The sequence below is a fragment of the Tursiops truncatus genome, chromosome 13 (genome assembly GCF_011762595.2).
Source record: "Tursiops truncatus isolate mTurTru1 chromosome 13, mTurTru1.mat.Y, whole genome shotgun sequence".
Lineage (NCBI taxonomy): Eukaryota > Metazoa > Chordata > Mammalia > Artiodactyla > Delphinidae > Tursiops > Tursiops truncatus.
In genome coordinates, this window is record NC_047046.1 from 26,191,622 (window position 1) to 26,216,600 (window position 24,979).

Below are 24,979 nucleotides of genomic sequence, written 5' to 3' on the forward strand. Positions count from 1 at the left end.
CAAGCCTAGTCCAGCCGGTGCTGGAAGGCTTTCTGATGGCTCCAAACACACACACACACCCTGGGTACTGAAAGAGCGTGCACATGGGCTGCAGGATCACATTCGTGATCCCGAGAGAAACCCCAGACAAGAGGCTAAATGCTGAGATGGATAAATCTGTACTAACGTATAAAGAAAGATAAAATGCTGCTGACTACCACACTGCCAGATTCCACATGTGAGGCCAGAGTCCCCACCTCCCGCCTGCTTCCCTGAGCCTGCACCAGGGCCAGGAGGCAGCAACGGGTTCCCGCTGGAGAAGCATCCAGAGTAGAGCAGATGCTCGCACGAGGGGATGTGTGACCAGGATCAAAGAGAGGCAAAAGGAAGGATGCAGGAGGACAAGGCGAGACCCTGACAGGCCAGCGGGACCTGGCGCTCAGGGGCTGAGGCCAGCGGAGCAGGCATCCCACGTGCGAACGTGGGTTCTGAGCCCTCGAGCAGCTCCGACAAGTGACTGAGCAGACCTGTCTTCAAGGGGGGGTCTCCCCAGCACCCCCATCCCTCCTCCAACAGCCATATGAGGCTAACCCTACCACAGAGGCTTGCCCGAAGCTGAGGGCCACAGAGCCGCGGACCACTGGGGCAACCCCAAGGACAGCGGTAGACACATGGGGGGGCCGTGACGGCTGGCAGCTGGCTGGGAAGAGGCCCCAGGAGCCAGGTGAAGCGCAGAGTGGCCAAGAGGGGCGCAGACAGCCCTGCGTCACGAGCAGACGACCTGGGGGCTTGGCCAGGCACCTGGCTGGTGACAAATGGTCCTCCGAGCTGCTGGCAACAACTCTGAAGGGGGCAGGCTTGCAGGCCCCCCGCGGACACTGCATCTTGCCTGCAGCAGAGACCCTGGCACGTCCGCAGAGACAAGACAGACCTGTGCTTCGTGGTGGAGGGACCTTTCCAGGCCCAAAGACACCGGATCTCCTGGAGCAGGAGCCCTGGCCTGTCGTGGTCAGGGCAACGCCACAGACGATGGGGACGCACGGGCACCGGCTGTTAGTGACTCAAGAGCCTGAAGGGCATCAACTACGCAGGAGGCCAGAAACAGGTGTCTGTGGACAAGAATGGAACACAAGCAGCAGGCAGCGGGGCCTGGGTAACCACCCAGTTCTGCCTGGTGGTCTCAGCGTGCTCGTGCTCATTGTGCTCAGGGAAGGGGTCTCATGGCAGGGGCGGGGGGAAGGCTCTGCCAGGAGCACCAGCCACGTCCCCACTGCGCCCGCAGCGCCGCCCGAACAGGAGAACTGACAGGCACCCTGAACACTGTTCTCAGTTCTGCAAACCATACTGTTAAAAATGTTCTTGCTCTTGGGACTTCCCTGGCAGTCCAGTGGTTAAGACTCTGTACTTCCACTGCAGGGGGCACGGGTTTGATCCCCCGTCAGGGAACTAAGATCCCACATACCGTGCGGCACGGCCAAAAATTAAAAACAAAACAAAAACAAAAAACAAAAAACGTTCTTGCTCCTGTTTTCAGTCTGCAGATCATACTCCATAAAATAGAAGATGAGACAAAAAAGGAAGCAGGCAGTTCTGCTGTTCTAATCCTCCGCTTTCCCCCAAGGAAAGGGCCTGTCCTGTCATTTTCGGCCACCTCAGCATTTTGTCAGAGGCGCCATCCATCCGGGCTCTGACCACGACGTACTGCAGCTCACGCGCCTGCACAGGTGCGGGCTCCCTCCTTCGCACTCAGGACCCATGGGCTCCTGGGCCTCCGCCCCCAGATAACAGGCTTCTGCTGGCAACTGTCAATAAATGACTGTCAATAAACACAGTCAAACTAGCACAACTGGGGCAGAGGGAGAGCCTCAGAAGCCTGGAGGGAGGAACGTGAGCACGTGGTCTGCCCCACAGGCGAGACCCCGGCCACAGGTCCAGTACCTTGGCGGCTGTCAGGGAGGCATCAGTACCATGAGAGACAGAAGGGCTGTCTGCAGGCCACGGCCTGGGCGGACCAGCCCTGACAAGATGATTGGGGGCTGAGAGCACGCAGCCCTCACTGAGACCCAGGCTCCACAAGGCACCTGGGGGTGGGAGAGGGTTGGGGGGGCTGCCCCTGCTCCACAGCCACCCGTCTGCCAGGCAGAGCTCCACTGGTCTCTGGTCCAGACCTGACCCACCACCCGGGCCCCGTGAGTCCCCCACCTGGAGCCCAGATCCCACCTGTGGTGACACACCAAGAAAACACCCAGGGCTTCCCTGGTGGCACAGTGGTTGAGAGTCCGCCTGCCGATGCAGGGGACACGGGTTCGTGCCCCGGTCCGGGAAGATCCCACATGCCGCAGAGCGGCTGGGCCCGTGAGCCATGGCTGCTGAGCCTGCGCGTCCGGAGCCTGTGCTCCGCAACGGGAGACACCACAGCAGTGAGAGGCCCGCATACCGCAAAAAAAAAGAAAAAGAAAACATCCAACAGCCTGAGCTCTGTGCCCCACAATGGTCCAGACGGGATGCCCGGGAGCCTCCTCTTCGCTTCCGGATTCTGAACGCCATTCCCTGCAGTTCAATCCTCACCGCATGTCACACTGCACCCGTGGCCATCCCTGTGGTGGCCTCTGTCTCCAGGCCCCACCCCATCCCCACCCCCTCGTCAGCTCCCCAAGCCTCTGCCCAAGTCCATGTCCCGCCTGCCTCAAGGGCCTTCCTCCTCAGCAGCAAGGCAGGCAGCCCGTCCAGCGAGGAGGCCCCTCCCCTCCCTCACCCACTCTGCTCGTTCTCCCAGGGCGGCTCTCTCCCTAGCCCTGCCCGCTGGGCCCTCCGACCTCGTACTTACGCAGCACCCCTATTCTCTGCCTCATGGAAACCCTGTGGTCACTCTGACCACACCCACGGCACCTCCTGTGGAAATCGTTGGCTTCCTGTCTGTCCCACGAACACCTGGAGAACAGACCATGGCATCCACCTCTGCGTGCTGCAGGCGGTCATCTGTGTCAATTTTTTATAACATGAGGGATGGCGACACCATGTACTTTGACGGACACGACATGCAGAACCCAGAACTGCTGTGACAGGCTCAGGGGACACCAAGCCTGGCACAGGCACGTCCCAGTGGTAGAGGCCAGGGGGCTTGGGGAAAGGCCTGTGCTGGGCAGATGGACCTGGCAGGAAGCAGAGAAGGGAGGGCCTGGGCTCCGATCACTTGTACAGAACACACAGACCGGGGATCAAGTTCCACCCTGACCACTGGCCAGCTCTGGGTCCTGGAGGCACTCCAGCCCCAGGCACATCCTCTCCATAAAGGATGCTCAGAAGGGACTGAGGCTAGGATGAAGGGCGCTAGGACAGGTCCAGCCTCAGCACACCTGCTCCTCCTCACCTCCGCCCTGTCTCCAAAGTGGGAAACTCAATTTGTCGACTGGAGTCCAGTCCTCATCCCCGACACTGGAATCTGCAGAGGAAAGGCAAACACCCAGCCCACTGTGTGTCCCTGGGCAGGTGCGCCTGGACGTAAGCTCGACGTGCACTCAGGCTTCCGTCTGCCCTCACTGCCCACCACACCCCCCCTGCCAGTGATCCCCGAGGGAGGCGCCACCTTGAGGTGCCTGTGTGTCCTCTCCTACAGAGGGAGGACAGTGACAATGCCACCTCACGGGGTTGTCCTGAGGATTACAGCAGTAACATCATCAGGCACACTGGCACGGGAAGCACCAGGGTGTTAAGGAAATCAGTCAGAGAACAGTCTCGCCTGACTCTCCCACCTATGTTCCCTTCTCTCCTTACCCCACCCTCCTCAATGCTGCCTCCCCGGTCCAACAGAAGCTGAGTTCCTGGGAGCCCAAGTTCCTTGGCTCTGTGCCAGTGTCTAAACTCCTGGCCTCAGGCAGACGGGATGCCCTCCACCCACCCAAAGACTTTCATTCTGCCCAGAGGCATCTTCCCCTGATTTGAAAACCATGACACCCGTCAACCAACTGACCTCTCATGGATGTAAGTTTTTGCCAGCCCTGCTCCACCCTCGAGGAGAAGCTTCCTGGTGAAGTACCACCTGTGTGTGCAGTCTGTTCACCAAACTGGGACAGGAGCCTGCAGCTGGTGTGTGCAACCCTTCAACCAGTGTAAGATCCCAAACCACAAAAGTACTGGAAGACAACAGGAGGACAGTTACATACCCAGCATCAGGAGGAGGAAGGCTTTCCTAAGCACATCGCCCAAAGTAAACGCCAAAAAGGGGAAAAGATTTTACCAGATGGAAAACAGATTCCTCACACATTTTTATCAGCCACCAACCAGAGAGATAAGAAAAAGGTATCTGAACCTCAGCACCTCAAGCCCTGCCCTGACATCTGAGGAGGGGTGCTGAGGGCAGCCCCCACCCCACTCTCAGCCAGGGCCTGTGTGTCTGAGCTCCCCACACTTGTGGCACAGCCCTAGGTGATGTTTGTTTGGTAAAGCACAGCTCAGGTCAGCACAAGAGAGAAAACTGTCCCACCCTCCCTAAATGCCAGTTGGGCCCATGCATTCCACAGATGTGGCCAGCCCAAAGCTTCTGTACCTGCCCAGCACCAAGGAATCCTGGGAGCCTGCCTCCAGACGAGATAGGAGGGGAAGACAGACCAGAGGAAAACAAATCACCACAATGGCCCTGAGAGGGAAACACAACTCTGACAAATTCTCACTACATCTATGGGTTTCATATTTTCAAGTGAGAAAGGACCTATATTTCCTTTGGTTGGTCCCCCAAAATATTATACTCTCTGAGGCACCAAATTTTTTTAAAATCAGGAATTTATTTGGAGAGGAAGATGATAAAGGATCAGTCACAATAAAAGAATACAGGTTCCAGGACTTCCCTGGTGGCGCAGTGGTTAAGAATCCGCCAGGAAGATCCAGGAAGATCCCACAGGCCGCAGAGCAATGAAGCCCATGTGCCATAACTACTGAGGCTGTGCTCTAGAGCCCGCGAGCTACAACTACTAAGCCCGCGTGCCACAACTACTGAAGCCCACGTGCCTAGAGCCCGTACTCCGCAACAAGAGAAGCCACCGCAATGAGAAGCCCACGCACTACAACGAAGAGTAGTCCCCACTCGCCACAACTAGAGAAAGCCCGCATGTAGCAACGAAGACTTAACACAGCCAAAAATAAATTAATTAATAAAAAAAAAAGTACAGGTTCCAATGTAAGGTCTGGCTCTCCAAAAAGAGGAAACCCATCTGCAGAAGACACATGATGGGTGAGGTGCTAGCTTAAGTCATAATCCAAATACGCTCCCTGCAATAATTTCATTTTAAAAATAAAATTAAATGAGATATGAACCTCCAGGTTGGAAAGGGGGACTGAATCTGAGTGTCTAATTTCCAGTTGCCTTCACAGTGCCCCGATATGAGAGTGAGCAGCCAACCAAGGGCTCCCAGACACCTAACATGGCAGATAAAGACCCTGCAAGAAACTCAGCAGGAAGAAAACAGAAACTATCTCAATATCCAAGTAGATAAGACATAGCATCCATTTAACAAGAACAAGATGCTATAAAACCAGAAAAGTCAGATTACAACAACAACAAAAAAGTTCTTACAAATAAAAGCCTATTAGATGTTAGCAGCAAAGGGTCAGAGATAAAATTGAAGAAATCTCCCACAGAGCAGAGCTAGAAGACAAAGAGATGGAAAACAGGAGATAAAAGATAAAATAAAAAGAAGGTAGGAGATTGGTTCAAGATGGTGGAGTAGAAGGACTTGCGCTCACTCCCTCTTGCAAGAGCACCAGAATCACAACTAACTGCTGAACGATCATCGACAGGAAGACACTGCAACTCACCAAAAAAGATACCACACATCCAAAGACAAAGGAGAAGCCACAATGAGATGGTAGTAGGGGCGCAATCACAATAAAATCAAATCCCATGACTGTTGGGTGGGTAACTCACAAACTGGAGAACACTTATATCACAAAAGCCCACCCACTGGAGTGAAGGTTCTGAGCCCCACATCAGGCTTCCCAACCTGGGGGTCCGGCAACGGGAGGAGGAATTCCTAGAGAATCAGACTTTGAAGGCTAGCAGGATTTGATTGCAGGACTTCAACAGGACTGGGGGAAACAGAGACTCCACTCTTGGAGGACACACACAAAGTAGTGTGCGCATCAGGACCCAGGGGAAGGAGCAGTGACGCCATAGGAGACTGAACCAGACCTACCTGCTAGTGTTGGAGGGTCTCCTGCAGAGGCGGGGGATGGCTGTGGCTCACTGTGAGGACAAGGACACTGGCAGCAGAAGTTCTGGGAAGTGCTCCTTGGCGTGAGCCCTCCCAGAGCCCACCACTGGTCCCACCAGAGAGCTGGGTAGGCTCCAGTGTTGGGTCGCCTCAGGCCAAACAACCAACAGGGAGGGAACCCAGCCCCACCCATCAGCAGACAAGCGGATTAAAGTTTTACTGAGCTCTGCCCACCAGAGCAACACCCAACTCTACTCACCACCAGTCCCTCCCATCAAGAAACTTGCACAAGCCTCTTAGATAGCCTCATCCACCAGAAGGCAGACAGCAGAGGCAAGAAGAACTACAATCCTGCAGCCTGTGCAACAAAAACCACATTCACAGAAAGATAGACAAGATGAAAAGGCAGAGCGCTATGTACCAGATGAAGGAACAAGATAAAACCCCAGAAAAACAACTAAATGGAGATAGGCAACCTTCCAGAAAAAGAATTCAGAGTAATGATAGTGAAGATGATCCAGGACCTCAGAAAAAGAATGGAGGCAAAGATCAAGAAGATACAAGAAATGTTTAACAGAGGCCTAGAAGAATTAAAGAACACCTAGAAGAATTAAAGAACAAACAAACAGAGATGAACAATACAATAACTGAAATGAAAAATACACTAGAAGGAATCAATAGCAGAATAACTGACGCAGAAGAACAGACAAGTGACCTGGAAGACAGAATGGTGGAATTCACTGCCACAGAACAGAATAAAGAAAAAAGAATGAAAAGAAATGAAGACAGCTTAAGAGACCTCTGGGAAAACATTAAACACAACAACATTCACAATATAGGGGGTCCCAGAAGGAGAAAAGAAAGAGAAAGGACCCGAGAAAATATTTGAAGAGATTATAGTCGAAAGCTTCCCTAACATGGGAAAGGAAATAGCCACCCAAGTCCAGGAAGTACACAGAGTCCTAGGCAGGATAAATCCAAGGAAAAACATGCCGAGACACACAGTAATCAAACTGACAAAAATTAAAGACAAAGAAAAATTATTGAAAGCAACAAGGGAAAAACAAAAAATAACATACAAGGGAACTCCCATAAGGTTAACAGCTAATTTCTCAGCAGAAACTCTACAAGCCAGAAGGGAGTGGCATGATATATTTAAAGTGATGAAAGGGAAGAAACTACAACCAAGATTACTCTACCTGGCAAGGATCTCATTCAGATTCGATGGAGAAATCAAAAGCTTTACAGACAAGCAAAAGCTAAGAGAATTCAGCACCACCAAACCAGCTCTACAACAAATGCTAAAGAAACTTCTCTAAGTTGGAAACACAAGAGAAGAAAAGGACCTACAAAAACAAACCCATAACAATTAAGAAAATGGTAATAGGAACATATATCAATAATTACTTTAAATGTGAATGGATTAAATGCTCCAATCAAAAGATACAGGTTCACTGAATGGACACAAAAACAAGACCCATACATATGCTGTCTACAAGAGAACCACGTCAGACCTAGGGACAGATACAGACTGAAAGTGAGGGGATGGAAAAAGATATTCCATGCAAATGGAAATCAAAAGAAAGCTGGAGTAGCAATACTCATATCAGATAAAACAGACTTTAAAATAAAGAATGTTATAAGAGACAAGGAAGGACACTACATAATGATCAAGGGATCAATCCAAGAAGAAGATATAACAATTATAAATATATATGCACCCAACACAGGAGCACCTCAATACATAAGGCAACTACTAACAGCTATAAAAGAGGAAATCGACAGTAACACAATAATAGTGGGGGCCTCTTAACACCTCACTTACACCAATGGACAGATCATCCATACAGAAAATTAATAAGGAAACACAAGCTTTAAATGACACAATAGGCCAGATAGATTTAATTGATATTTATAGGACACACCATCCAAAAACAGCAGATTATACTTTCTTCTCAAGTGCACATGGAACATTCTCCAGGATAGGTCACATCTTGGGCCACAAATCAAGCCTCGGTAAATTTAAGAAAATTGAAATATCAAGCATCTTTTCCAACCACAACATTATGAGATTAGAAATCAATTACAGGGAAGAAAATGTAAAAAATACAAACATATGGAGGTTAAACAATACGTTACTAAATAACCAAGAGATCACTGAAGAAATCAAAGAGGAAATAAATAAATACCTAGAGACAAATTACAATGAAAACACAATGATCCGAAACCTATGGGATGCAGCAAAAGCAGTTCTAAAAGGGAAGTTTATAGCAATACAAGCCTACCTCAAGAAACAAGAAAAATCTCAAACAAACAATCTAACCTTAACCTAAAGGAACTAGAGAAAGAAGAACAAACAAAACTCAAAGTTAGTAGAAGGAAAGAAATCATAAAGATCAAAGCAGAAATAAATGAAATAGAAACAAAGAAAACAATAGCAAAGATCAATAAAACTAAAAGCTGGTTCTTTGAGAAGATAAACAAAATTGATAAACCATTAGCTAGACTCATCAAGAGAAAGAGGGAGAGGACTCAAATCAATAAAATTAGAAATGAAAAAGGAGGAGTTACAACAGACACTGCAGAAATACAAAGCATCCTAAGAGACTACAAGCAACTCTATGCCAATAAAATGGGCAACCTGGAAGAAATGGACAAATTCTTAGAAAGGTATAACCTTCCAAGACTGAACCAGGAAGAAACAGAAAATATGAGCAGACCAATCACAAGTAATGAAATTGAAACTGTGATTAAAAATCTTCCAACAAACAGAAGTCCAGGACCATATGGCTTCACAGGTGAATTCTATCAAACATTTAGAGAAGAGCTAACACCCATCCTTCTCAAACTCTTCCAAAAAATTGCAGAGGAAGGAACACTCCCAAACTCATTCTATGAGGTCACCATCACCTTAATACCCAAACCAGATAAAGATCCTACAAATAAAGAAAATTACCAACCAATATCACTGATGACTATAAATGCAAAAATCCTCAACAAAATACTAGCAAACAGAGTCCAACAACACATTAAAAAGATCAGACACCATGATCAAGTGGGATTCATCCCAGGGATGCAAGGATTCTTCAATATATGCAAATCAATCAATGTGATACACCATATTAACAAACTGAAGAATAAAAACCATATGATCATCTCAATAGATGCAGAAGAAGCTCTTGACAAAATTCAACCCCCGATTTATGATAAAAACTCTCCAGAATGGGCTTCCCTGGTGGCGCAGTGGTTGAGACTCCACCTGCCGATGCAGCAGACATGGGTTCGGGCCCGGTCTGGGAAGATCCCACATGCCGCGGAGCGGCTAGGCCCGTGAGCCATGGCTGCTGAGCCTGCATGTCCAGAGCCTGTGCTCTGCAACGGGAGAGGCCACAACAGTGAGAGGCTCACGTAACGCAAAAAAAAAAAAAAAAAAAAAAAACTCTCCAGAAAGTGGGCATAAAGGGAACCTACCTCAACATAATAAAGGCCATATATGACAAACCCACAGCAAACGTCATTCTCAATGGTGAAAAACTGAAAGCATTTCCTCTAAGATCAGGAATAAGACAAGGACATCCACTCTCACCACTATTATTCAACATAGTTTTGGAAGTCCTAGCCACAGCAATCAGAGAAGAAAAAGAAATAAAAGGAATACAAATTGGAAAAGAAGTAAAACTGTCACTCTTTGCAGATGACATGATACTATATAGAATCCTAAAGATGCCACCAGAAAACTACTAGAGCTAATCAATGAATTTGGTAAAGCTGCAGGATACAAAATTAATGCACAGAAATCTCTTGCATTCCTATACACTAACGATGAAAAATCTGAAGGAGAAATTAAGAAAACACTCCCATTTACCACTGCAACAAAAAGAATAAAATACCTAGGAATAAACCTACCTAAGGAGACAAAAGACCTGTATGCAGAAAACTATAAGACACTGATGAAATTAAAGATGATACAAACAGATGGAGAGATATACCATGTTCTTGGATTGGAAGAATCAATATTGACTATACTACCCAAAGCAATCTACAGATTCAATGCAATCCCTATCCCTATCAAATTACCAATGGCATTTTTTTTACAGAACTAGAACAAAAAATCTTAAAATTTGTATGGAGACACAAAAGACCCCGAATATCCAAAGCAGTCTTGAGGGAAAAAAAATGGAGCTGAAGGAATCAGACTCCCTGACTTCAGACTATACTACAAAGCTACAGTAATCAAGACAATATGGTACTGGCACAAAAACAGAAATATAGATCAATAGAACAGGATAGAAAGCCCAGAGATAAACCCACGCACCTATGGTCAACTAATCTATGACAAAGGAGGCAAGGATATACAATGGGGAAAAGACATTCTCTTCAATAAGTGGTGCTGGGAAAACTGGAGAGCTACATGTAAAAGAATGAAATTAGAACACGCCCTAACACCATACACAAAAATAAACTCAAAATGGATTAAAGACCTAAATGTAAGACCGGACACTATAAAACTCTTAGAGGAAAACATAGGAAGCACACCCTTTGACATAAATCACAGCAAGACCTTTTTTGATCCACCTCCTAGAGTAATGGAAATAAAAACAAAAATAAACAAATGGGACCTGCTGAAACTTAAAAGCTTTTACACAGCAAAGGAAAACATAAACAAGACGAAAAGACAACCCTCAGAATGGGAGAAAATATTTGCAAATGAACCAACGGACAACGGATTAATCTCTAAAATATATAAACAGCTCATGCAGCTCAATATTAAAAAAACAAACAACCCAATCAAAAAATGGGCAGAAGACCTAAACAGACATTTCTCCAAAGACATACAGATGGCCAAGAAGCACATGAAAACCTGCTCAAAATCACTAATTATTAGAGAAATGCAAATCAAAACTACAATGAGGTATCACCTCACACCAGTTAGAATGGGCATCATCAGAATATCTACAAACAACAAATGCTGGAGAGGATGTGGAGAAAAGGGAAACCTCTTGCACTGTTGGTGGGAATGTAAGTTGATACAGCCACTATGGAGAACAGTATGGAGGTTCCTTAAAAAACTAAAAATAGAACTACCATATGACCCAGCAATCCCACTACTGGGCATATACCCAGAGAAAACCATAATTCAAAAAGACACATGCACCCCAATGTTCATTGCAGCACTATTTACAATAGCAGGTCATGGAAGCAACCTAAATGCCCATCAACAGACGAATGGATAAAAAAGATGTGGTACTTATATACAATGGAATATTAGCCATAAAAAGGAACGAAACTGGGTCATTTGTAGAGACGTGGATGGATCTAGAGACTGTCATACAGAGTGAAGTAAGTCAGAAAGAGAAAAACACATATCGTATATTAATGCATATACGTGGAACCTGGAAAAATGGTACAGATGAACCGGTTTACAGGGCAGAAATAGAGACACAGATGTAGAGAACAAACGTATGGATACCAAGGGGGGAAAGTGGCGGGGGTGGTGGTGGTGGTGTGATGAATTGGGAGATTGGGATTGACATATATACGCTAATACGTATAAAATGGATAACTAATAAGAACCTGCCGTATAAAAAAATAAATTAAATAAAATTCAAAAAAAAAAAAAAAAGAGGGTCAAAGGGCCAGCTTTAAAGACATGGGGGGAGAATGAATACAGGGCATGGAGGAAACGGGACTCCCTGGGAAATGACTGAAGGGACTTCCCCTGAAGCACCGCCAGTGAGTTTTGGGAGTAAGGCAAGTCGCCCTAAAGCTCACCTGAGAGGAGAAGCAACAGGCCAGCCCTGGAGGCAAGAAAGCAGCAGGAGAGGCTTCTCAATCCTTGAGGAAGCACCTCCGCCCTAGAAGTCCACATGCATCCAAACTGACATGGCCTCCCTGGAGCCCCTTTCCTGGAAGCTGGTAGAACAAGGCAGTGAACCAAAAAGAAGAAAACCCAGGATACAGGAAGCAAGAACTCCAACACTGGAGCCCTGCAGGAGACAAGCCCTGAGAGGGCCTCACCCTTGAGGCCTCCAGAAGGGAGGTGCAGAAGGACAGACAGCCCAGCAGTACCAAGCTTGTGATAACTGCACTGAGAGGTGACTGAAGACAGAGGAAGACTCAGCCGCAGGCACACAGAACTCTAGGCACATTTCTAAGAAGGCACGTTTTTCCCAGGGAGTGAAAACCATCACAGTCTGCCACTGTGTTCGGCTGTGAACGTCTGTCCATGTGGCCCTAAACACTAGCGCTCATTACCCATTTACCCAGAAGCTGAAACACTGGTGGACAAGGGAGAGGCAGAGATAACAGCTGCGTTCCCAGAGAAAGTCAACAGATAATCAGAAACTCATCACCGTGATGACCCATGCGTGCATGTGACTTAGAACCACGGACGCTGGCCAGAAAAGAAAGCCCCGGCCAGAAAAGAAAGCCCCGAGTCAAGGGGAGGACACAGTGAGTCGGGACCACCGCACTCTCTTGTAAGTTGTTATCAGTCCTTGACTTTTAAAATTTATGCACAAATATTAGTTTGATAAAAATCAAATGACAGGGACTTCCCTGGTGGCGCAGTAGTTAAGAATCTGCCTGCCAATGAAGGGGACACGGGTTCGAGCCCTGGTCTGGGAAGATCCCACATGCCGCGGAGCAACTAAGCCCGCAAGCCACAGCTACTGAAGCCTGCGCACCTAAAGCCCATGCTCCGCAACAAGAGAAGCCACTGCAATGAGAAGCCCACGCACCTCAAAGAAAAGTAGCCCCTAGAGAAAGCCTGCGTACAGCAATGAAGACCCAACACAGCCAAAAAAATAAAATTAAAATAAATAAATTAAAAAAAAAATCAAATGACAAAATGCACCTAAAGAGTGTGCCACTGACTCTGCCATAAAGAAATATTCAAGGAACGCCAGCTATGAAGAAAGGCCTCCTTCGCCTTTCTATGCCTTCCCAACTCAGTCCACGCAGAGACAGGAAGCTCCGCTCCATCAGCAGTGCCCCCACCCACCTGCCCCAGCATTCTGCAGTTCTCCCAGGACCCCTTGGCCAGAGTGTGGTCAGAGGCACCGACCCAAGAGGGGCCATCGCACACCGCCCCCCACGGGACACGCAGCTTCCCCGGGGCTCAGACAGCCGACAGGGGGTCTTCTCTCGAGCCTGCCCCAGCACCCAGGTGGCTTCAGCTCGGAGTGAGGAAATGATGAGACACAGATGGTTTAGTCACCAACTGCAACCAGAGCAAACTACCTGTCCTTAACTCAGGGAGCCTGCTTCACCTCACTGCAGCTGGAAGCCTGTTTGCCAAACTACATCCCAGACTATGAGCCCTTCCTGTTCTCTTTCTCTTCACTTTCTTATCGGTTTAAGCTCCCCAATTTCTGCTTGCAAGATTTCTCAACCCTCGACAAATTAGATCAATGAAAGAACAACACCTAAAGATGCTACCGCTGCTCTTAAAGCATATGTCATTATTTGAGCTACAGAAGCTACACAAGTTTCATCATTTTCTCCATTCTGCGGGTTTGACCACAACAGAACCAGGATGCTGGAAAGACCTCTTGATCCATCCAGGCAGTGGCCTCTGGGCTCCAGGCCTTGGACCACTGTGGCTCCCCAGGTTCCAGCCCTGAGCGTGTCCCACTCACCACTGGGCAACCACGTGGTTAAGGACAGACTCTATCAACCCAAGAGCTTATTAAAATGCTTATCTCACGTGACTTTGTAAAATATTTCGGGGGAGGAAAGCCCTATCTTCCAGAGGTCTGCACTCGAGTCCCAGCAGTGAAAATCATACGGTATCTGGGAAGTGACTGAAGACAGTGCAGGACGGGGTGGAAAGGGATGGGTGAAACACTGGCCATATGATGCTAACTCTCCAAGTAGCTAGGAGACCATACTTCCATTATCCCTACTTCTGTGAAGGAAAAGTCCATAACAGAACTTTTAACAAGATAGGAAATAAAAGAGTTATCTCAAGCACACAGGATGACTGTGCAGAGATGCCTGAAGGAGGCTCACTCCCAAGAGTGCCCTGCAGTGGGGCCCTCTGGGCCATCACACGGGGAGCAACCATGCACTCCGAGTCTCCCTCGGCCTAGAGAGCTTGGGCCTCAGAAAGTGGGAACTGATAAGTCTCACAAAACCTGTTCCCATAACCAGAGGTTGGTCCAGTCCCTCCCCACCCAGACAGAGCCAGACTATGTGGAAGAGTCCTATCCGCCAGAAGACTTGCTGTGTCCAGTCTCATGTGAACCTGGGCCATGGGCACACAAGTCCCAGCCAGAGTCCCCCCAGGGGATGAACCTTGGCAGTGAGAAAGCCACCACTCAAACCTGAACTCAGAGTCTAATTCCACTTAAGAAACATGGGTCTGTGTGTGTGTTGGCATATTTAAAATACATACACATCAAGTCATATGCCCAAAGAAACAGGACTGGAGGAAAGAGATCAAAATGTCAGCAACAGCCATCTCTGAGCAGAGAGATCACAGAAAATACCCTCCTGTTTTGAAATCATCTGCAACATTATCTGAAGAGAATGAAGTACCGCACCCACCAGCCCGGAACACACTGACTGAAACAGGAGGTGGAGACGTGCTGGCGCTGCCGGGACTGGCTTCCCTGCACCCACATCCTCTCCCTCCGCTCCACCCACATGCCCCTTGGGGCCCCAGCGAGGCACTCCTGCAGCTGACGCTCTTCCAGGTCTGCTCCCTGCTTCTCCCACAGGCAGCTGGACTTCTCTCCTCCAGAGGGTTGACACTCCACACACCCTGCACTTCGTCACATTGCACTCACCTCTCAGAAATTAGCACAGGATCAGGGCTCGCCTCCCTCACACCGTCACCAATTCTGCAGCTTCCTTCCTGACAGATCTGTCCCTCATAAGCCATCCCTTCCATTCCTACTGTCTCTGCACCCGGTGGGTCAATCTGAGTGCGCATTAACAATTAACAAAGTGATTGTTATGAAGGCAGCTTCCTTGACAACATTGGGTGTTGGCAAAGATGTCTAACAAGGGCAACCTCCCCACGTGGCTGGTGGGAATGTCAACTGGTATCACCTGGGAAAATCATTTTCCAGACGGTGCTGAAGCTGAAGGCCACCCCTGCACCTAGCCCTGGGGTCAGAGCCCAGAGAGCGAGTACTGTACTCACAGGAGACAGGACCCAAAGCGGCCCTGGTGCAGTGTTCACACAGCCAACAACTGGAACTAACCCCAATGTCTGTCAAACACACAACAGGACAGTACCGGGGGTGGGGGTGGGGGGCGTGGTCGTGCAGTGGAATATCGGCATAAATAAGAACCTGCTGCCTACGAGGACAAACGTCACACACGTCACTCTGAACGGAAGAGTCCAGACCCAGGGTTGCAGAGCTTGGGATTCCAGTGACAGGAAATTCTGGAACAAACGTCTCCATGGCCCGGAAGTCAGGAGAGTGGGGCAGGGGCTGCACCGGCTGAAGCACAGGGTGCTGGGCCTGTTCAGGATGTAGTCTGGGCAGCTGGTGGGCATTTTCACGGTGACACGTGTCCTCGGGCCGCTCACTGCATGGGTGGGCTTTACTTCAATACAAAGTAACACTATGGGAGCCTGGTGAGGGCCCTTGAGCCTGGCCCCAGGACCTGCCCCAGCCCCACCCTCAGGTTTGGACTCCAATGGTCTGGGGTCTGAATTCCAACACTGAACCCCTGGCAGGGATTTCCCGCTGCACAGTCTCAGGCCTGAATCCTCCCTGGCATGACTCACGGCAACCCGATGGGTGTGAAGGGCCTGCGGTGGCCCAAAAGGGCCTCGCAGGGCAAAGCTGGCATTCTCTCCACTTTATATCAGGGGCTCCAGCCCACACCCAGCAGCCAGATCACTTCCTCACACAGCATCTCTGATGAGGATGGAAAGGAAGTTGGAAAGAGGGAGAGAACAGGAGACAGCGGGGATGGGAATGAGCCATTTCTGAAGCAACAGGCACTGCCCCCACACCCCCAGGAGCCTGCACTGGAAGGAGCAAGGGGTGCACAGGCTTCAGAGAGCAGAAGTCCCCACGCAGGGCCTTCTGCCCCTCCCCGCCTTGCCACCCCTCTCCCGGACTGGATGCCAAGTGGCTGGGCACAAAGGCTGACCTGCAGCCAGGCCACACCTCAGCCCTGGTCCCTACCCGCCCCCACTACCGCCTGAGTCCCAGGCAGAGCTGGAGGAAACCATGTCCAGGGGAGGAAGCCAGACAGCACCCAGCTGCTACTCGCCAAGCCTGAGCACAGAGCCATGTGAGAGAACCGGTGAATGGAGGGAGAGCACGCCAGAGCGCTCTGCTCTGTCCCTGCAACTCTGTATGTCTGAAAAAACGGTCTCAGAAAAAAAAGCTCAAAGTAAGGTCAAATGTCTCCTCCAAGGACTCACTGTCCCAAATAAGTTACTCCTCCTTGGATACTTAACTCATTCAATCAGGAACGGTTACTAACAGGCCCCGCCTAGGTTAGCAAGAGACTCCTTATATTTTTTTTTTGGCCACTGCAGCTTGAGGGATCTTAGTTCCCAGACCAGGGATTGAACCTGTGCCCTCAGCAGGGAAAGCTCAGAGTCATAACCACTGGACCGCCAGAGAAGTCCCAAGAGATACCTTATTAAAGTGGAGGGGAACATCCCTCCCTCACGGGGTTGTGGTTTCGAGATAATTATGCCTGGGCTCCTAACGCATCCTCCTCTGTCTCCGGGATCAGGTACTCATTCGCTTATCTGTTAAACAGAACCATCTAGTAACAACACCCTGAACTCCCCTGTCTTTACATGAATGTCTCAATCAAAAAAAAAAAAGGCTCAGCACTGCTTTCCACAACGCTCCCTGCAATTACCCTGCATCCCTCACCTAAGACAAGGCACCATGCTAGGAGCTCACTGGGATGCAGAAGTGTACGACCAGGTCCTGCACTCAACAAATTTATAATACTGTTGGCAAGGCAAAAAAATAATAATGAGTGTAAAAAGAGCAAAAAAGAGTTCATCTGTTCAGTTCATGCCAGGATGCATCCAACAAGGGCTCTACAAACTCAAGAGGAATTAGGGACCACTGTGGGCTGAGCCATCAGGGTCATGAGGAGGGAATGAGGCCAAGACCAGACCTCTGACAGGGCAGAGAAAGAACGACAGAGGGCAAGCCAGCCGTGTCTGCAGCCAGAGGGCCTGACGTGCAGCAGGAGTGTCTGGCTGGGGCTCTCCCACCAGCACAGAGGGAGGGTCAGCTGGAAAGGTAATTTCAGATGGAAAGCAGAATGCTTCTTAGCAGGGGTGGAAAGAACGGCTGTGCTGGCACCTGGCCCAGGCGACGGAGGACACCCACCGTGACACAAAGCACATGGCGACTTCCCACCTTATGGCAGCTGCCTGTGACCACGGCTCACCTCCTCCTCATCTGTAGACAGGGTCTACCTCTCCTTCAAAAGATTTCTGATTATGAAAGAAATACACGTTTACTGTTAACAAGCGACACACATACATATATATACTAAAAATTACAAAGAAAATTAAAATCACTCAGATAACCAGCCAAAGATGTCTATTTAACGAACTCAGCCTGTACCCCATGTTCCACGGCTCCTGAGGATGCCAGTTTGCCAGCATCCCTGCATGCGCAGTGCTATGACTTTCTCCAACTCTGAGGTGAAGGCCCATCAGGTTGGCTCACCGTCACTCTTGGAGAGGCAGGAATCAACTCTGATTCAGAAACTCTTGTAGTGTCCCTGCCACAAGGGGTTCAGACTGGGGGAAACAAGTGTTCAAACAATTCAGATGGAAACCGGTAACAGAGCATGGGTAAAGAGAGGGGCATGGTGGGTGGCTGGGTGTCCTGGGAGGGCGAGTGGGATAGGACTGCAAATGCTCAGCCACGGGAAGGACAGGTCTCTCAGGCAGGGGAACAAGCAGGAGGCAGGGCGACCAGGTCAAGAACGGGGCTCCTGTGAGGATCTGGGGCAGCCTGGCACGGTGGGGGCAGCAGGCAGGTGCAGACCCTGGAGGAGGGATCCTGGCTCAGAGCTGAATCCACAGGCTGCCATGCACACATTCTGGGCATCAAAGTGACTGGAGAAAGAGGATGGAGTCCATGAAGCAAGAGTTGACAACTTGAAGCTGAGTGGTGAACGCACAGGCATGGGGTCTTTAAACTACTCGGTCCTATGATCCATATTGAATTTTTAAAAATCCAGCAGAATTCCTTTAGAAATCAACCCTCTAGGTACATAACCAGTATCACTGCCCTGAGGAATGCTTTTCAGGGGCAGGTACCCCTTGCCCTTCATGACCAGGGCAGGAAGATAATCACGTGGTCACGGTCCTTCCCACCCCAGAATGCCCACCATGGGTCCTGGACCAGCCATAGCCACCAGGTCAGGAATGGCAGTAACAGCTGGAAGACTTCTGACCAGGAATGGACGTAAGGGATGCAGCTGGTAGGGGGGTAGGGTCACCTATGAAAGGACGCTGGTGTGGCTGGGGACTGGCTGCAGCCTGTGCAGAGGCCAAAGATCAGCTGGGGCTTGCGGTGCTGTGCCAGCAGTGTTGTGCCAACTGCAGCAGAGGGGCCTGCCACCCTTTGGGGCCCAGTGACCCATGGGGAGTTGCTAGAACTGCCAACAGGATGCCTACCGGCAGCAGCTCCTCCAATGGGCTCTCTCAGTGCACATGGCTTGGGTTAACTTCCAGGGCCATCTCCCCGCTTCCCCAAAAGAGGCGTGACCACTCTTTCAGGTGAAAAAGTGGTTTGCCTCGCCAGTCCTGCTACGGTTCAGCAAGCACTCCTCTGTGACACGCATCCATGCCTCAGTTTCCTCACCCTACACGGGAGTAACAAGTGCACCCGCCCACTCTCAGGGCCAGCACAGAGACGGTGGGTGAGCCAACACAACAACTCCTGCAGCAGGATGCACAGCACACCCCCCACGTTTCAGCTGCTGTTGTCGCTGCTGTTGAGAAAACCCTGGATGACGGAGGGCTCCCATCCCCTCATGTCACTGTCACTCCTGGCCTGGGGCAGTAGAGACAAGGGTCAGGACTCTGAAGTCAGTGTCTCACCAATCACTTTCTAGTGTCTTCGCTGGGACTTGTGGTGACCAGACAGGGCCCCTGGCCTCAGGGCACAGACATTCTGGAGCTGGGCTGTACACGGACATCAGCCCAGTCACGTGGATGACAACTGGGCTATGAAGAAAGCGGTGGGCTCAGCAGCTTCCCTGCTGGAGAACAAGGGCCAGAGTCACACCAGGGAGGCACAGGGCTGTTCGGAGGCCTGCGTGGGCTAAGCCACAGAAAAGGGTCGGCCAAGACTCAGTGGCTTCTGCCCGTGGGAGGGACCACAAGCCACAGGCAGGATCCGGACATGCAAGTTTCAGGACACTCCCTGTCCTTCTGAAGACCTCTCCAGACCCTTGGAAGTTGCTGTTTCGTTGTCTGTTCTCTTCTGCTTTTTTGCTTTGTTTTATTTTGTTTCTGGCTAAATAGCACTCGACTTTCTCCTTCTGGTCTAGGCTGAAATTTCCACACCTCCTAGGTTCCTGACCTGGAGCTCACACCTCCCTAGGGGTCCTTGGCAGAAGAGGCAGCTGACCGGTCCGCCCTCACTCTGCTCCACACTCCCTCAGCCCTTCGTGGCCCCTGACTGGAACCCTGATCAGGGCTGCCCTCCCCAACTGTGTCCTCCCCTTGCAATCTGTTCAGCCCAGCAGACATTTACTCCACGCCTTAAGATGCAATCTGCTGTACTGAGGGGTGGGAGGTACAAAAGTCTCAAGACTAAGATGGGAAGAGATGATCAAGGTGGTCCTTTTATGTATTCACCGTTCACCAACCCCATGGCATACGAGGCGCTGCTCACTTCTCACACACACTTGTTCTCCAGGAGCTGACAGACCAGACACGCGTGCTCAACACTAACCCAACAACCCAGGAGGCAGGCCCAAGGCCCACAATGACCAGCTCGGGGCCTCTAAGGGGGGCTGCTCCTGTGGTCCTGCAGGGAAAGTGGATGTTCCACAAAAAGCCCATCTGAACCCACCAAGAGTTTCACAACTACCCTCCCCAGAGGCTCCCGTGTCATCAATCCCCTAACCAGACTCAAAGGTTCCACCTTCACTCCCCAAGGCTCCTTCTCCTGCCAGGGCCTGGGGAGGGGGCATCAGGGGACGCATCACTGAGTCCCGAGCCCTCTGCTAGAGCGCGAGTGGAGGTCTCTTCCTTTTCCCTCCCACCACCCCTGTGAGACAGACTGGACTCCTGCCTTTGCATGGATGAGGGAGATGACCCAGAAAGGTGACGTATGCAAGGTCACTCAGCTCACACGTGGAGAAAGTGGGTGTTCCCAAGCTTCACAATGGCTGCTGGCGCAGGTAATGAAGGCCACTGTCATTGAGAAGGTGGCACACACAACACCCAGGAAAATATCTACTCTTGCACTCTTCAGCAAGTGGTTTATACGCCAGGTGCCATGCTTCATAGGATTGGAGTCTTACAGGAAACTCAAAGGGGCTGAGATACAAGATATCAGGGGGTGACCCACTTTAGGCAGGGTGGGCAGAAAAAGATCTTGAGTATTTAATATTTAAGCAGACATGTCAATGAGGAAAAGGAACTAGTCATGAATACAGTGAGGGGCAGTCTACCCATTGTGGAATATCTTAAATACTCGATAACAAATTGTTTAAAGGGAGAGAACAAAGAAAGAATTTGGAATGCTCAAGAAGCTGAAAGACCAGAGAGGGTGGAACGGGGTGGGGGTATGAGAGCAGGTGGCTAGGCCAGGCTGGGGTGGGGGTGGGGGGGACATCTGGAGCTCTGTTCGGACTCTGAGGACAGTCACTGATGGGTTGTCAGCAGGGCAGTGATGAGTGAGTGGAGGCAGAAGTCCGGGGAGGCCCGGAGGAGGCAGAGGCAGTGCAGGGCTAAGAAGAGGCTGCACTAGAGTCCCTTCAAGGGCCCTCCTAACCAGCCCCAACTCCAAACTGCTTTTCCTCAGTGGAAGCCAGGAGCCGTTTATTCAGCCTATTCTCTCAGGAGCTACTCAAGAGTGAGGTGAGGACAGGGAGCCCCCTCCCACTGAAACTTCCCAGGTCTTCGCTTGGCTTCCCTCATTCAACTGTAAATTACCTCGGTTCAAAACATTTCCCAAGGGATGTCCCTGGAAGTCCAGTGGTTAAGACTCCGTGCTTCCAATGCAGGGGGGCACGGGTTTGATCCCTGGTCTGGGAACTAAGATCCCCCACATGCCGTGTGGTGCGGCCAAAAAAAAAAAAATTTCCCAAGTCGGCCAACTTTAAACAACAGCATAAACACTGGAGAAAGTCAGAATTAACATGTCAGGTATCCTGACCTTCTTTTTTAATGCTGTGAACACAATAAATCAAGGCACCAAGAATCACGGCTTTCAAAGTGAAACCTGGAGAGAAAAGAGACAAATCTGAGAACTGAGAACACCCACATGATGTCAGGCAGAAAGCCTCTGAAACTCCTCATCCCAGTGGCGGCAGGCGGAAGGGCTCCCTAAAGTGCCCAGGCCTTAACCCCGGGAACACGCCAACAGTAGATGCAGAAGGGCCTTTCCAGATGTAATTAAGGTTATAGACTTGAAAGTAGGGACATCATCCTGGATTATCCAGGTGGGCTCAATCTAATCTGAGCCTTTAGTAGAGAATTATTTTCTCTGGTTGAAGGCAGAGAAATGGGGCAGAAGAGCCCACCCTTGCTGGAGGGGGCCACATAGGAAGTGTGACAGAGAATGAAGGCAGCCTCTGGGAACAAAGACTGACCTTGGAAAGGTTAACAGCCAGTTAGGAACGATTTCGCCTCAGTCTTCCAACGCCATGGAACTGAACTTAGCCAACAACCTGAATTAGCTTGAAAGCAAATTCTACCCCAGAGCCTCCAGGAAGAAATACACCTGCCAATATCTTGATTTCGGCCCTGTAAGAGCCCGAGGAGAAGATTCAGCTGAGCCCACTTAGACCTCTGATCTACAGAACCTGTCAGATAATACACCTGTGTTGTTTTTAAGCAACACAGTTTGTTGGCAGCAACAGAAGAGTAATAGCAGCAATCTGGCAAAAAAAAAAAAAAAAAAAGAACCCAGTTTCTCTAGAAGCAGAAGGAGGCTGAATCAAGAAGTACTCAGTTGGTCCTCTTCAATGGCCCCCGCAGCCCTCTGACACTCCCCCACCTGCCCCATTTCCTTTGGCGGCAACTCATTCTTCCCGTCCTTAAATTCCGGGCTCCCTCAAAGAGGACTCTCTGCCCTGGGGGCCTTTCTTACAAGAGCCCTTAAGTAGGTCAATCCTCAAGATTTCATCGATTGGTAACTCCAACATTCACTGATTCTGCAATATCGGCACATCTGTCCCCAGACAATTCCACCACAGGGCCCGGAGCCTAGCTCTCCAGTCCCCACTGCCTGCCCTGGACTGAGAGCTTCCCTGCCTTCCGCCCCACTTCCTTCCTTGCACACTGCTGCACCCCACCCCCTCCATCCAGTTAGTCATCAAGGACCATCTGCGCTCGCTCTCTGCTTTCTCTGGAATCATCTTCTTTCAGTTTCTACCACTGCCTAATGCAGGCCTTTAGAATCTCTTGCCTGACTAGGTCATTCCACAACCATTTTACGGAGCGATGTGACACACAGTGCTCTAGCAGGGGGAATACAGGCATGAAAAACGACAGGTCCCCAGACCCCAACAGCTCAAAACTCTCATAATGGGCCTCACTGGTCTCTCTCCTCTGTTCTTGATCCATCTTCGGGGACTCAGGGGATCTTCCCAACTCTGGCATCTCACCACCTCAAAGCAGGCCCCATGACAAATAGAGGCTCATCTCCCCAGCACAGCACTCCCACAGCTAACGGGTCAGCCCCCGCTGGCCCTCCTTGCACGATCATCTCCTCAAACCCCAGAACTCAGCCTAGCACGAGGTCCTCCACGCGGTGGGCACTCACGCTCCCCACTCCTCAGCTTGCAGTGATGGCCCTTCACACTCCTACTTATCATTCTGGGACTCAGTTTATTCGCCGCCTACTCCCCAACTGCTCAAGCAAACCATCAATTCCAGTAGGAGAAAGCCTGCCCTGTAACTGCGCCTTGGCGGCGGCGGCGCCTCCCCCAAGGTCAGGGGCTGATCCCCGCCAGCACAGCCCGCCGGTCCGGCAAGCCCGGTAGAAGACAGTAAACCAACAAGCAGCCGGTGCGGAGGAGCGGAAGCTCCGCGCGCGAAGCCCAGGGCGCCCGGCAGCCCCTGCATCGATGGTCTCAGCAGCTGAGACTGAAGAGGAGGCACCAACCCCAGCTCTTCACTCCCACTCCCGACCGAAGGTCGCTTCCTGACAGCCTCTTCCTGCCACCCTCCGGCGAAGTCCACGGGGGGGAGGGGGGTCACCCGTAGATTCTCGCCCCCACCGCCCCTTCTGCCCACCGCCTCCGCCCTCGCCCCGAGGCGCTTTCTCCGAGGAGGAATCGCAAAGCGCCCAGACCTGCAGAAGCCGCCGCTGGCGGCCCCGGCCTCCTCCGTCCGCAGTGGGACGCAGAGCTGGGGAAAGGTTGCCTCCCAAGCACACAAATGACGAATGAGAAAGCTCAGGACGATGATTCAGAAGCCGGGGCTCGCCGGCTGGCAGAGTTCGGCCCAGGAACGCTAACCCGCGACCGCGGCGGCCGAGAGCGGAGGGGACAGAGGGGAGGGCCACGCCCCGGTACCCCGCGATCCGGCGCCCGGAATCCCCCGGTCCGGCCGCGCCTCCCCCTCCGCGAGGAGAGCTGAGAGGAAGGATGAGGAGGGGAAGGCTGAGGGGAAGGCCGGGGGTCGCGCCGCCGCCGCCTCGGCCCCTACTCACATTTGGCTGACCAGCTTCTGCCGGAAGGCGGCGCTCCGCCAGTCGGTCTCCTGCCCCGAAACGTCCATGCCGGTGCCCCGCTCCCACCGCCTGCGCCCCGCTCGGCAGCCGCCGCCTCAACCGCAGCGCCAGGCCCAAACCCGGAAGCCGTCGGCTGCGTCTCGGCCGCGCCGGAAGCGGAACGGGGATTGTGGGAACTGGGGCGCGAGCGGGGGCCTGTGGGAAATGGAGTCCGCGGGCGCCCGGGAGCCCCACCCCCACCGCGCTCCCAGCCGCCCGAGGCTGACGGCAGCTGCACCTCGTCGAGTGCCTAGCCTGTGGCCCTACTGTGGGCTGGCCCTGCAAGTCCAGGGGATCCACACCCCTCGGGGAGACCGCGCGCGGCCACCCGCTACCTGAGCGGATGCCGTGGAGAGATTATCAGAGATTTATCAGACACCTGCTGTGCCCCTGCTGTGCCCGCACGATCCGGGCCCTACTTCCCTGAGGCTGCCTTCCAGCGCCGCATCCCAAGAGGGACCAGACGATGCTTCTCTCCGTTAGACTTTTGGAATCTCATATCCCACCAATGGCTATATTTTGTAGGGGTTGGAGATGTGAGGAACCCAAACCACACTGTTAATTTTTAGACACAGGCTTTCCTGTTTGGCCCTACAGGAGAACACCTTCCAGATGCTCGCTGACAGCGCACAAACTTGCTGAGTGGAGGAGGCAGGGGAGTTGGAGGCAGGCGGGAATGGACAGGGGTTGAAGCCTGAGGATACTTTTAGGAGGATAAAAGTTCTGCCAGACTGAACCTATGCGGCCTTTCTGTGGCCCTGCGGAGGGAAGACAGGTGACAAAAATCCTAAGCCCAACTTAGGTCCCCAAGTGGTAAATAGACAGTCACCAAGATGGGCCTCACAGAAAGTGAACTGGCACCTACTGACGCCTAATAAGTGC

The 24,979-nt window shown here is 51.1% G+C and overlaps 1 protein-coding gene across 9 annotated transcripts in view; it reads right to left on the minus strand.

Annotated features, from left to right (window-relative positions):
- Positions 1–24,196, minus strand: part of MED15 (mediator complex subunit 15) — a 58,942-nt gene extending 34,746 nt beyond the window's left edge. For 4 of the 9 annotated variants that reach the window (XM_073790405.1, XM_033837412.2, XM_073790404.1 and 1 more), the window contains exon 1: positions 24,038–24,196. In XM_073790405.1, the coding sequence (XP_073646506.1) occupies positions 24,038–24,105 (68 nt within the window). In that variant the 5' untranslated portion in view covers positions 24,106–24,196. Of the gene's footprint in view, positions 1–910; positions 1,089–2,806; positions 2,959–3,349; positions 3,422–3,949; positions 4,113–6,167; positions 7,220–24,037 lie in introns of those variants that run through there. The other 5 variants (XM_033837414.2, XM_033837406.2, XM_073790401.1 and 2 more) reach the window with 4 other exon arrangements.
- Positions 24,197–24,979: the final 783 nt, after the last annotated feature.